General features: G+C 33.0%; 4 protein-coding genes across 4 annotated transcripts; 3 read left to right on the top strand and 1 right to left on the bottom strand.

Annotated features, from left to right (window-relative positions):
* Positions 1 to 485: 485 nt before the first annotated feature.
* On the top strand, positions 486 to 2,939 carry AK88_03848 (uncharacterized protein; the record flags this gene model as incomplete). The annotated part of the gene is made up of 7 exons (XM_012481458.1): positions 486 to 648; positions 865 to 956; positions 1,139 to 1,270; positions 1,775 to 1,910; positions 2,048 to 2,161; positions 2,387 to 2,721; positions 2,865 to 2,939. The coding sequence occupies 7 exons, from the start codon at positions 486 to 488 to the stop codon at positions 2,937 to 2,939; spliced, it is 1,047 nt and encodes a 348-aa protein (XP_012336881.1).
* A 1,096-nt stretch (positions 2,940 to 4,035) lies between these two features.
* On the top strand, positions 4,036 to 5,675 carry AK88_03847 (uncharacterized protein; the record flags this gene model as incomplete). The annotated part of the gene is made up of 5 exons (XM_012481457.1): positions 4,036 to 4,259; positions 4,489 to 4,795; positions 4,970 to 5,043; positions 5,184 to 5,312; positions 5,528 to 5,675. The coding sequence occupies 5 exons, from the start codon at positions 4,036 to 4,038 to the stop codon at positions 5,673 to 5,675; spliced, it is 882 nt and encodes a 293-aa protein (XP_012336880.1).
* Positions 5,676 to 6,870: 1,195 nt separating this feature from the next.
* On the top strand, positions 6,871 to 7,575 carry AK88_03846 (uncharacterized protein; the record flags this gene model as incomplete). Its single annotated transcript, XM_012481456.1, has 1 exon — positions 6,871 to 7,575. The coding sequence occupies one exon, from the start codon at positions 6,871 to 6,873 to the stop codon at positions 7,573 to 7,575; it is 705 nt and encodes a 234-aa protein (XP_012336879.1).
* Positions 7,576 to 8,136: 561 nt separating this feature from the next.
* On the bottom strand, positions 8,137 to 11,433 carry AK88_03845 (uncharacterized protein; the record flags this gene model as incomplete). Its single annotated transcript, XM_012481455.1, has 1 exon — positions 8,137 to 11,433. The coding sequence occupies one exon, from the start codon at positions 11,431 to 11,433 to the stop codon at positions 8,137 to 8,139; it is 3,297 nt and encodes a 1,098-aa protein (XP_012336878.1).
* Positions 11,434 to 14,253: the final 2,820 nt, after the last annotated feature.

Raw genomic sequence — 14,253 nt, 5'->3', positions numbered from 1 at the left:
ACATTGTTTCCCCGGAGAACCACTCCAAACAACACATTTTTAATGACTTCCCTTTTTTTTTTTATACCAATGCCTGTGATGTCATAGGAAAATAAAAATAAAAAAAAAAAAAAAACTCGAATGACACAAATTACGTTTTAAACGAAAAGGTGGTCAAATTTGTATTTCACTGCATGTGTTCGTAGAGAATAAATTTCCAACGTTTTCTGTCACCACAAAAGGACTAGGGTTATTTTTTAAAAAAAAAAAGGGAAATAAATAAAAATACTTTATCAATTATACAAGCAAATGTTAACTGAAAATTATCCAACATTTTATACACCCAATTTTTTGTTTTGTTTCCCTTTTGTCGTTTAAAACACCATTTTGTGAGTAAACACATAGTTACACCATTTATGTTTGCATGCCTTGCAAAGAGCAACTGTAAAGTTGTATAGCCCTGCACATACTCATACAAACGAACGTGACGGCAAAGTGGGGACAAAATGAGGGCAGGAAATTTGTTCCTCTACATGCCTGTAGTTCTCTCTGCACATTGCATTTCTGTACTGTTAACCCTAGAAATTAATAAGAGTTGCAAATACAACTTTATGAGTAGTACCCCCAATGCGCAACACACAACTAAAGTGCGCGCCACGGGAGGAAGAAGTGAGAGATGAGCGGAAACTGTTTAAGGGCGCGACGTGATGGGTGTGTCCACATGTGTATATGCCCCTCTTAAGTGTCTTTCACGTCCACAAAACGGAGAACAAACTTATTCACCAAAGTGGCGCGTTGAGCGTAGCATCAATATCAATCTATTCCCAAATGTGCATGAAAAAAGAATTAACATGTTATTTATTTTTTTTTTTTTTTTTGCACTAGGTGGAGGTAAGATAATAGGACATGGTCATTCTTACCCCTCAAACGAGATTTACAATGATGAATTAAAAAAATATATTGATACAAACGACGAAGTAATATTTCCCTGTCTACTTCGTTTCTTGCATTTATGAATATATGTATATACAGATCTGCTTTAAAAATTACCCCCCTCCTCCTCATGTGTTTCAACATTTATGGCTTAAATGAGCCCCCATTAATAGTCTGTACACACGCGCTAACATGCGCACTCTTATACTCATGGGCACCTTTTTAGTGGATTACAACCCGAACAGGAATTAAAAAAAGGAGGATTCTAAAACGAAATGAAAATATATCCATGCTGCAGATAGAAAGCGCTAATCAGGCTCTTAAAAGCTGCTCGCTGAACCCGTTAAGTGTAGACATGGTAAGGCGCTACGTCGGATGTACTTTTCTCGTGAGCGCGGCGCACGGGGGTATTCTCCACATTATATATGACATCTTTACAATTGAATATAGTATAATGTAAGTTAATTTAATTCTGTTCATTTTATTGTTTTGTTTTATTTTTTTTCTTATCTTGCCGCCATTTCGTTGTAGATCCATTTAAGCTTTCCCTGTAGCGACATGGAAGTGATGCATTTTTTAAATGTTGGTGCATGTGTTACCTACTCTAGCTGATACACACATGTGCACACATTTTTATTTTTTTATCCACCTGCGCCCGTGCTCCCGTTTGAGTGTCTATTTCGGTAACTTGTACACTGAATATGCTCTGCTAAAGGGAGAGCGCCGCGTGTTGACGCCCCATCAATACGTTGCTCGATTTGTTCGGCTTTACACGAGTATATTTCATTTTAGCAATAAAGCAAATGAAAACTTCCTCCAAATTAGGAACTTTGCTAACATGTTGCATGTGTACTATTCGCAGATCATCAACGCGTCATCCACACCTCATAATTTGTTCGGTGACGCAAATAACATTAGTAACAAGCTTGGGTGCAAAAACAGCGTTAACATGGACTTAACGGCGGCATGCGCAGGATTCATCTTCGCCTTTGCTACGGGTTCTTTTTTATGAGTGAAAAAAGGGAGTGCACTTTTCAACATGATAAGTTTTTTTTTTTTTTGTCCCCATTTTTCTTCACATTTTTCCTATCGCCACTTTCGTGTGTCCACTTTCCCTTCCCTCCCCCCCTTCCAGCGTGTAACTTTTTATTCAAGTATAGGAACATCCTAATCGTGGGCAGCGACGCGCTAAGCAACTTTGTGGACTGGAGGGACCGCAACACATGTGTTTTATTCGGAGACGCCGCAGGTGATACATTCGTGTGTAAATTATCCCTATACTAGTTTGTCGGCGCAAAAGTGGAAAAAACCCCAGTTCGTTGTACACCGTGCCGGGATAAAGTAGCCATTTGGAGAGCAAAAATAAAATGGCTACCCCATTTTTGCGTTGCCCCTACGGCCAACCATTTTCACTATATAGCAACTGAACAATGCGGAAAAAAAAAAAAAAAAAAAAAAAAAATCCCCATTGCAGGAGCCGTGGTGTTACAAAGGACAGAACCAAATGAAGAAAACCACATATATGATTATTCCCTAGGATCGAACAGCGAACTGAATGATTTATTAACAATCAACTTCACACACGATCAATACAATTTGGAAAACCCAAATAAAAACAAATATGGAAAATTGAATATGAATGGCAAAGAAGTATTTAAATACACAATTTGCAACTTGCCAAAAATTATTCAAAAGGCTATATATGAGGCGAATATAAAAATGGAGGAAATTGACTACTTTATATTTCATCAGGCTAACATACGAATTATAGAGACTGTGTCAAAAAGTTTGGACATTCCTCTATCCAAGGTGAGTGCATGCTTTTTTTTTTTTTTTTCCTTTACGATTCGTTTGTAAGCCTGGCGGCCACAACGTCACGCATGCACATATGCACATGGCGAACACGCACGATGTACACACCCACGGCGAACCCTTTCACTAATTTTAAACAGGTCCTGGTTAACCTAGACGAGCACGCGAACACGTCCGCCGCCTCCATCCCCTTGTGCCTATCAGAAAACGTATGAAATATAGACAGAAAAATGGAAAAAAACTCAAACTTATAAATATGAATATGTACAGGCAGCAGGGTACCTCCCCGCCCCAGCAAGCCCGTCTTGTGCATTATTATCAAAATCATGCATGATCAAGCTTAACACCAAATAAATATAACTACATTGTCAACAAGTGCGAAAAATGTTTGAATGTTTTATATTATTTGTCCTTCCTCCAATTCATTACCACCGCTTTGTCATTTGCCTCTTTACAGATACAGAACGGTAAAATCAAAAGGGGTGACGTCATATGTATGTGTGGCTTCGGAGCAGGCATGTCATACGGATGCGTCATATTTAAATATTAACAAGAAGAAGAAGGGGGCGCAAAGGGCACGCCTTTTTGTGTTGTTTTTTAAAACCCTCCAACCTCAAGCTCTTCGAATGTTATATTTTTGTGCATTGCGTGTGTGAACATTTATTGAAAAATAAAATAAAAAAAAAAAACACACCTTTTTTGCTACATATATGCACTAATGCAGAACTATGTTTTAACGCCTCAGATTTAACGACTTTTTTTTTTTTTTTTTTTTTCAAATTATTTTGTTTGCCTCCCCGTGGTTTTACGTTTCTGTTTCCCTCCATTGCTAATTTAATTTGTATCATTGCACAATTTGCTTCCTTTTTTTTTATGTTTTTTTTTTCTTTCCATCCCTATACTTGTTTTATACATGTTTTATATTAACGTTTACGCACCTGTTGCTATCTTTGCACAAAAAAAGTGAAACTCCTTTTGACAAACTGCTAGCCGAATATAAAATGGGCACACGAAAAAAAGGCGAATAAATAAAAACATACAACCCTGGGATCGTACGGATAAGAAAAAAAGCAGTTACATGTTTGTTCTTCATGCGAGTAGGCAATTTTTGTGGGAAATTATCCTATGCCGTCAAACTGGAAGATTATAAAAGGGAACAAGGGACCAGACCAATGAGATGCACATGAAAAATGAGAAGGAAAAAAAAAGAAACTCCACGTTTTCTTTTCATCTGCGAAATTGTTTAACTATTAAACCTTTTAGCTTTTACTCCCTTAATCCCACCATCTACACCTTTTTTTTTTTTCTGTGATGTGGAACAAAGGTAGAGTACTATTGCTGAAGCGAAGATACATAGCTTTTCGACATTTTACGAGCCAAGTGAAAGTGTATGATAACCTGAAAATTATCGAAAGCAAAAGTTTGTATGAAGACAAAAATACGAAAATTAGTATTCCCGAGTCGTCGAAATATGCCATCCCCATACCGCAGTGTGACCGTTCCCTAATCAGCTCCGTCATTTATAGGGTTTTCCTGTAAGGCTGAAAAGTGATGCACATGTGCTTTGCACGCCTAGCCCACTGCACTTATTGGCAGAACGAGAAAGAGAAAAACATGTTTTTTCCCGCCCAACTGCCTAACATGTTAAATACACAACTGCGCACACAGTTTTGAGTGTCCATAAAAAGAAGACTTATAGTAAATCCCCTATTGTCCCCCTATTTATGTGTGTTTCCCGCACTTTTCCCTTTTTTTAACGATTAGAAAGCATACCGAATATGGAGAATGTGCATGGAGACTAATCCACCTAATCATGGAAAGGTTGGAAAATGAAGAAATACTGAAACTGTTTCGGATTGAGGAGTCCTTTAATATGAAGATGTATTTTTACATTTTACATTTATGGCTAATTAACAAGAGATTAAGACATGAGCAGTACCAGGGCGAGATAATTAACACATACATTTTTGACATTACGTGGAGAATTGTGCGTGACTGGATGCTTTTGAAGGATGTCCCCGAGTACTGTTTCAACACGGAGCTTTTGAATTGCCAGGAGTACGCCTTCGGGGTGAGTTGCTTTTGCGTATCGGCGCGTTAGTGCATTACGTCGAGAATTCCGAAGTTTCTCCCTGCACACACATTCTCTACATTTTAATATTCAGCTTGCTTTACCCACATTCGAACATACACCGCGTCTAAACGTGCTGTATACCCATCTATCCCCCTCTCCCCCTGCATGCAGTTCCTGGTGTCCCTAGACGAGGCCGCCACCAGCGTGGACATTTTTCCATCCCTCCTGAAGGATATCTTGTGGGAGTTAGTTTGCACGAAACGTACACACATGTACACATCCGTTTGTATGTGTTTATTTGTGTGTAACTATCTGCTTATACTTGAGTAGCGCAAAGTAGCAAATGACAAACGACTTCTTACCCCGCACAAACACATACACGCAGGCATCTTTATGAAAGAAAAGTGAAGAAAAACGGAAACATAGTTACAGAGTTGAGCAAATATAGCGTTCTCCAAATGAGGCACATTTTTAATCTATCAAGTGATCATTTTCTGCAGGCCTACTTTATCTGGTGTGTACTCCATATTAATGTTTTTTTTTTTTTTTTTTTGTTCAACGTATTTAGCTATCCGTTTTATAATTTTATGCAGTCAAAATAGACATTTAAAAAAAAAAAAAAAAAAATGCACCTTTTGAAATTTCCCCCTCCCACCCCCGTGCCATCGGACGGACTACTTTGTATGGGAATGCAAAGATATATGTATTTTTTTTTTGTTTTCCTTGTAGGGCCGATTTTTACAACCAAAAAAAATCCAATCGCCGTTTGCCCGCCCTGTGCCAACAGATATCCTATGGAGGTAAAACGAAACAGATAAAGCGGAGCAGAGAAGTGAAGCAGAAAAGCGAAGCGTCCAAAACAGAAAACACAGTTTGATGCCCGTACACATAACCCCCCCCTTTTTTCTTTTTTTTTTTGACAACGTTTCAGGCTACCGTCCAAAGGACAAAAATAAATATCTCCCCTATGATGATGGAAAAAAACTATTACCAAGAAATTACTAGGAGCAAAATTTGCGATGTGACCCATGCCATGCCTTCCCATGTTCCCCTTTTTACATATTTATTTTCGTGCAGTTTGTAACAGTGGAACATTTTCTTGTCCCCTGTGAAAATGATTGCCACTGTAAAATGTATACCTCTTCAAATAGTTTACTCATAATTTTTTAGCTACATTTTTTAAAGTCTTTAAAGTTTAGTTTGTTTGTATAAGAAGAAAATACAAATGAGAAACAGATTATAACCTCTTGGTGTTTTTATGTGTAATTTTTTTTTTTTAATATATTTAATTACACTTTCATGTGCTACTTTTTTTTTCTTTTTTTTTTTTATGCAATAAAATATGACATTTTGTAAAAGCACATTTTAAAAAAAGGGCATAAAATTATAGCTTTACATATGTGTAATTTTTTTTTTTTTTTGTTTTTTTTATGCAATAAAATATGACATTTTGTAAAAGCACATTTTAAAAAAAAGGCATAAAATTATAGCTTTACATATGTGTAATTTTTTTTTTTTTTGTTTTTTTTGTTCATATAATTTTATTTTTATTTCATTTAAAAAATTTACTACACGTTTACGCGTATATGTATGTATAACATTTGCGTAAACATACACGTATGCATTTTTTTTTTTATTCCCCACTTCAATGCTAAAAGTCACATAATTTGTAATTTACTTTTACTGAACTTTTTCCCCCACTCCGCCTTTTCCTTCTGTTTAAAACGTAGTAGTAGAACACTTCACCTGGTCAATCCTATTACAATTATCACCCTTTTGTACAATTATAACTTGTATATATTTTTTCCCTTTGGGGGGAAGGGAGCACTTCGGAATGCTATGTAAATGTTTTATTCGCCAAAAAATATGAATACCTGATATGTATTTTCGAAGGACCTTTGCGTAATTTATAAACGTACGTACCTTTCGCATATCTTTGGACGTGTTGCCCCCAGTTTATTTTCTTCTTTTTTTTGTGTGTTATTCCGTATCGGACTGGACCCCTATACCCCCTGAGCGTACATATACATTATATATACGTATACATAATGTACTAGATTTAAAAATGAAAAATGGAAAAGAAAAGTAGTTACAAAACGGTGTTACTAGGAGAATCATCAGTAGGCAAATCGAGCATAGTTTTGCGTTTGACAAAGGATACCTTTCACGATAACACCAACACAACGATAGGTGCCTCCTTCTGCACATATGTAGTCAACGTCAACGAGCTGAAGATGAAAAACATCAACAGTAATAGCAGCTGCAGCAACCTTAGCAGCAACAGTAATGATAATATCTCTTTTAATAAAGAACACCTCAAAAACAACCAAGGCCCCTGTAACATAAAGTTTGATATATGGGACACCGCGGGACAGGAAAGGTATGCAAGTATCGTCCCCCTATATTATCGAGGCGCTACGTGTGCCATAGTCGTTTTCGACATTAGTAATTCAAGTAGCCTAGATAGAGCCAAAACATGGGTAAATCAATTAAAAATCAGTAGCAATTATATAATAATTTTAGTTGCGAACAAAATAGATAAAAACAAATTTCAAGTAGATATGTTAGATGTGCAGAAATATGCCCAGGAAAACAATCTGCTCTTTATTCAAACAAGCGCCAAGACAGGTGCAAACATAAAAAATATTTTTTACATGCTTGCTGAGGAAATATATAAAAGTATTATAAATAATAAAAGCAACGTAGACAGTAAAGCTGCCAGTAGCAACCTGATAAACCTAGATAGTGAAAAGCATTCCAGGAACAATTGCTGCTAGTTGTTTTGTTTATGTGTAATAAACAAGTAATTTGCAAATGTTTTCTCAAAAAGCATTTTTTCCATTTGCCCTTTTTCCCCTCCTCCCCATTCGCTTATTTTGTTAATTTGTGTGTAAAACGAAAGATTGATTCAGTTTTTTTTTTTTTTTTTCAATTTAAAAGTTGCATATGAATAATTAAAATAAAAGCACAAATTGAATGCTACCTTTTTGCACTGCACAATTATGTGTGATTTTAATTTTATATGCACTCATGTGTACAAATCAGTGATATTCATACATTTGCAAATGTGTACAAATATTTGAATAACCCGCCTTGCGCAAATTTAGTTTCACACTATTTTGAATGTCCAACCTTTTCGCGCTTGTTGATATCACGAAAAAAATCCCCGAAAAAAACTGTCTTTCCCCTTTATAAATATGTACGCATAGGGACCTATGCGTATGTATCCTATGCATATGTATATGTACATTTATGCTTGTACACGTAAAACACGCGCGTGCGTACATTTGTTTAAACAAATTAAATAACATACTGAATTAAAATAAAATTATACGCCCTCACCTCTCCCGCTTGCTTGGAACAAGCATGATGTCGATTGTGTACAGAAATGTCCCTTCCTCATTTTTAATGTTGAAATTTTGCACCCACAGGTACCTCGGATGAATGTCCTGTAAAATCCTGAACACCTGCATGTGAAACGCCGATGATGAGGTATCACTCTTTTTGAACTTTTTGCTACTAGAAAGGTACATGTAAAGTTGAAACAGGATAAATTTGCCTCTATCTATCTTCAAGAATTTAAATAAATTTACCATATCGCTTATGAAAACATCCGCTTCGTGGGTGCTCCTTTTTAGAAAGCCTTTATTTGTACTATTCTGACAATTCTGGAAAGTTCCTACTTTATTAACATCATTTAGAGCATTTTCAGGGTTACCACTATATGCGCCCATAACATTATTGGGGTTATTACCTTCATTGCACTGAACGGCGTTTAATATCACGTCATGCGCACCACCTCCATGGTTTACCTTGGTAAAATGTGTGCCGCATTGGGGAAGACACAGCACATTTCTGTACGTCTTCTCCCTATGAAAACGTTCAAAATAGTCATAAAATAGCACAAACAATGTGTTTGACATTTCGATATAATCATCTTCCGATATATAGGACGTAATCTTCTCAAAGAGCTTATTCTCCACATTTTCGATAAAATTGTAAGAAATTTGTCCGTATCGTTCTACGAATTTTTCCAAAATTTCGGAGACGTAACCATATATTTCGTACACATATAAGTTATTAGCTATGTAGAGCAATTTTTTTAACAGGTTCAATTTTAAGCACATACTGCAGAACGCCTCCATAAATAGCTGCACGTACGTTTCCCTATTTTTTAGGTAAAAAAATATATCTAACTTTATTAAGCATTCAATAATTTTGCTCATATTTATAAATAAATCACGTTTCGCACTTTCCGTGGTAATATTTCCCCCATTTGTCTTCTCCGTAGCATTATTTGAAGTCTTGCTACATGGAAAGCTGTTGCCGTTGTTTTTTGCGTTAACCTTTGCAATTTCATTTTTCAAAGTTCCTAATAACAAATCTTCGCTAATTTCATACCTATATTTGGAATTGGACAGGGATATTAAAACTTTTGATAAGTTATCCAAGGAAATGTGCTTATATTTGCTTAAATAATTTTTAGTCAAATCATCCATGATATTATATTTTAAACTAATTAACTCCTTTCTGTTGTATCTGCTATTTGAGTTATTTTCAGTGAAAAATTGGAACTTAGAACAAGTTAGAAGAATTAAAGATATAACATCCTCGTTAAGCATTGTATTGCGTTTAAAATAGTTATATGCTTTATAAACGTCATACCAAACATTGTTTATATGCTCAAAAGGAATAATTCTATCGAAAAATAAATTATTCAGAAAGATTAGGGAACACACATACTGATCTCTTTGGAAGTCCTTTTCTTCGTGGAGATTTTTAATATAAAGGTTGCTCACTTTTAAAACGTTTTTGCAAAATAACTTTTGGACATCACTTGCAATTAGGCTGCTATGTGCTGCTCTATTTTTCACATTTTTGTATACATAAGAGAGGTCATTCAAAACGTAGATATATGTATCATTAAATCTCGTTATTGTATTCTTATTTACTATAAAATAATACAATATACACGAGATGTTATTAAACAATAAATAAAAATCATACGAATTGTGCACCTGTTCTGCCTTTGCGAAAGAGTTAGACAGAACTTTAATAGACAACAAATCACTAACTTTCAATTTGAAATTAAAATCCAAATAATTTTCTATTTTGTAAAAATAATATTCTCTTCCCTTGCCCATTTTTGTTTTCTGCAAATTTTCCAGGCTCATTCCATTAGATGCGCCGTCACCACTACTATGTATAATGTGTACTGCATCTTTATTATTTATTTTTAAGCATTTCTCAAGGAATTTATTTGACACATCTAAGCCGAATTTCAAAGTATTGCTGAATAAAACATGATTGGTAAAATATCTCCTTCTTAATAAAGTAAAATGTATGTTCTTTATAGAAATGAGCGAAATGGAAAGAGCCTGAAGATTTTCAAATTTTACGTTCGAAAAAGTTTTTAGTAAATGTTCGTACAACAGACCAAAGGTGTTGTCCACAATTTTATTTAAAACATTTTTATTATTTACCGAACTTAGTAGTGTACTATAATTTACATCAGAGAGAACCTTTTTTTCGTTTCCTGTTTCTCTCAAAAATTGATAGATGCATGAAATCACGTCCTTCAACTTGGAAACTACCGAGACAGTGCAATGTACCTCTTTCTTAATCATATCACAGTATATATTGAACAATTTTACAAAATACTCTACGTTTTCGTCTATTAAATTGTTGTGAACATTATCCACAAGTTTATTGTCTATGTTAATATTCTTACTTAAATTGTCAACGTATAACTTTAAAATGTTTAGTACGTTCTTCTTTTCAATTTTATCTAAGTCTTCCAACAACTTGTAATAACATTTCTTGTAAATTTCATCTTTGCTCATTTTGAGCGCGTAATTCCCCTTGTTTTTTAATTCTCTGAAATGGTATACATTCAGCAGGTTCTTCTCCATTAAGCGCTCATCAAAAATAATGCTGGAATCAGTATTACTGAGATATGTGTTTAATATAAAAAGGACCTTATAAATTTCTTGACCAAAAAGATATAAATTATCAAAGACATGGTTAAAATAAAAATTATAGAAAAGAGACAACTTCCTGTCACTTTTATTCCATCTAAAAAAATAAACCATAAAATGAATTAATTCATTTCCGCTCATTTCATGCACATATTTAATTAATCTATTGCAAATTTTTCCTAATACTTCCCTTCTATGAAAATGTAGATCCTTTTCACTGAATTCGAATTCGTTTATTCTGCATAAAAGGGGTTTATCTACACCCTTTATTGGCACGAAAAAATCGCCATCGCGACTAATTTTTTTGTCCAACTCATCAAATGTTTTTATGCTTTGTATTATTTCATTAAAACTTAGATAGTTAAAACATTTTTTATATTTATTTAGCAAATATTTGTATATTACATCTGCACGGATTCCTTCATATTTCTCATTTTTGTCCCTGGGTAAATTTTTCAATAACACTAACCTATCACATATATTTGTGTTATCACTAAAAACAGAGTATAACTTCTTTTTCCCATAGTATTCATTTTTTTTCTTACTATTTTGATAATTCAAACTTACAGTAGCAACATTTGACTTTAAATGTACACATTTTAAAGGAGATAAGTATGTTTCCATGCAAAGTATTTTTGTTTTCCTTAAAACAATCATAATGTTAGTAATCCGAGTCCCGGGGAAACTCTAAAGAGTTGTTGTTTTCCCCTTTTATATTTTGTTAACTTCGTTTTATTACTACTTGGCTTCATTTTCTGCAAAAAATGAATGATATTGTACGTACCTTAAAACGTAAGTTTAAAAAAATGAAATTTTATAGTTTTGTTCATTACAGATATAGAATGGTTTTTATAAAATTTCTTCATTGCGTGAACTGCGTTTATTCAATTATTTTATTTTTTTTGTTTCACGCTAGCTCTTTAAGGTCGTCGTCAATTGCAAGAACTTGAATTTATTAAATTAACACAGGTATTAAACATCTTCATCGCACACATTACGCACAAAAAAATATAGGATAAAATTTATATATTTTAAGTGAATTATTGAATATATAGCTATAAAGGATGAGATGTTAATTTATTTTTTTTTAAGTATATTTTTATATACTTCACAAGAATAACGCTAGTGTAATTTTCTTTGTTCTCTGTTGTTGTCCCTTAACAAAGGTGACATATAAAAACTGCGGTGTGCATGTTTTTTTTGGGGGCAAGAGGATTATAAAACTTGCAAGGAACGTATCTACCATTAACTTTTCATTATCCTTTCGATATAATTTTTACCGAATAAGTTAATGTCAGCACCATGTTGAGCATGATAATATTGTAAAAAAATAGAAAAAGCAGTAGTAACGCAATTCGTGGCGAAACTGCATACAATAGATTCTATGTGTCCAAGAAAAATGGCAGTTAAAAGAAACATTGAAAATGAACTTCTATACCATTTAATGCAATGTGTGTGCATGGTAAATGTAAATGAAGGCATATATTTTAGCAAAAGTGAAATGTTTCCAAAAACAACATAGGGTGTATATTAAAAAAAATAAAGAAATATGTATCTATTAACAAGGATTAGGTGTTGCCAATAAGAGTTAAATGCACAACATAAGTACAGGATCTGAAGTTGTATAAGCAAACTCGTTATTCGACATATGCAAGAAAAAAATTTAGAGCGCTTTCTAAAACACGTCCCAAAAGTGAAATTCCAAGGGTTTCATATGAAAAGACTTCTTCTGAAAGAAACTCCCCTATTATTTCTTGCACATTATTGAGCTTAAATTTAAAAAGGTGAATGCACATATAGGGAAAAGGTATTCAGAAAAGTTTTTTAAAAATGTTGAAAACATTTCCTGTTATAACTTAAATCCAAATTCATAGCAAACGTTGTTATGTCTTACACAGAATTATTTTATTAAGAACAAAGGATTTTCTTCCACTATTATCATTTTGATTGCCTTTAATACACGACTGTGCATTTTGCTTTATAATGTTGTATTTTTTATCATATAACGTTACTGGACGAAATTACTTCCATAAGCATTCTGCATTAATTACGTTTCTTTTGATTCCATTTAGCTTTTGAAATGAAATAACACGTTTCTAAAATATGTATATAAACACAATATAAAATATTAGATACTCAATATAACATAAAGTTGTTCATGTTGGTTTTTAAGGTATTTTACCTGAAATAATAAATGAGTTTTGATATAGATTCAAATTCGGAACAGGGAGGGTAGAAAAAGGTTTATTTTTTCTAAGTAAAGCGCTTAATGTGTCGTTGGTTTCAAGTATTCCTGTCTTTCATGTCATAAGTGCTAGGTCTTTCACCAGATAAGAAAGAAAATAAAGCATTAAAAAATAAATTCTATGCTTTATATGTATATCATTAGAACAAACATTTTGCGTTTAACTATATAGAATTTTTTAAAGTGCCGCACAGAAAATTCAATCTAATTGTAATGAACACTTACTTTAAGATTAATATTTGTGCATTGAGTTTCACAGTATTTAACTGCTTTGGCTCTTTAACGTTCTTGGGTTAAATTAGACTATAATATAATATTTTGCAAGGAGATTTAATATACAGCTTGAATTTCTTTGATATGCAATATGTCATATACAACGGATTTTTATAATCCGCATGATTTGTCTACGTTTGCAAAATATTTAGACTGTTATTATATTATTTACTGAATTCTGTTCTCTGTGGTGCATTATTCTCGTCTAAAAAATATTATAGAACAATATGTGTACGTAAGTAAAGGGTGGAAAATAGCTTTTGTACCCTTGGACAGACTTGTGTTTTGATCTTCTCTTTAGGAATGTTCTCAAAGGAATGTGCACAGAACAGTTAAATTATAAAAAAGGGTTTCTTTTTACATAAACGCACCTGTTACACACATGTCTTATAAATGAATAATTTATAAAAACAAAGGAACTATACTCGCGCATAGTTTTATCATTAGAAAATGTGATTTTAAAATTATCATCGAAGAACTGTGAGGTCCATTAAAACATTAAAAACTTGTTTTATGTTTTAGGTGTCATTTACATAATATAGTGGAATAAAAAAAAAAACATTTTAATTTATATTGTATCTTTTATTAAATAGGCATTAAAAATATGTGCGAAATAAACATGATTGTTTTTAATACTTAAAAGGAAACATAATGTTTTAAAGCATTCTTATTTTACTAGACAAAATACTAAGATAAAATATTAATTAAGAAGAAGATAATTGTTTTTAAAGGATAAAAATTTACACTAAAAATAAACAGAACAAAACAAATGCTTAATGTAATAAATTGTTAAAATTAAAACAGTAAAAAAATTAAATTATAAATGAATAAAATATACATAATAAATATTAATATATAACAAATGAAATATTCAATGAATTTAACTAAAATAATATATAAATTAATAAATAAATTAATTATATATAATATAACATTAAATTGTTATAGTAAAATTAATT

This window comes from Plasmodium fragile (genome assembly GCF_000956335.1).
Source record: "Plasmodium fragile strain nilgiri unplaced genomic scaffold supercont1.47, whole genome shotgun sequence".
NCBI lineage: Eukaryota > Apicomplexa > Aconoidasida > Haemosporida > Plasmodiidae > Plasmodium > Plasmodium fragile.
This window is presented reverse-complemented; position numbering and strand designations above follow the sequence as displayed.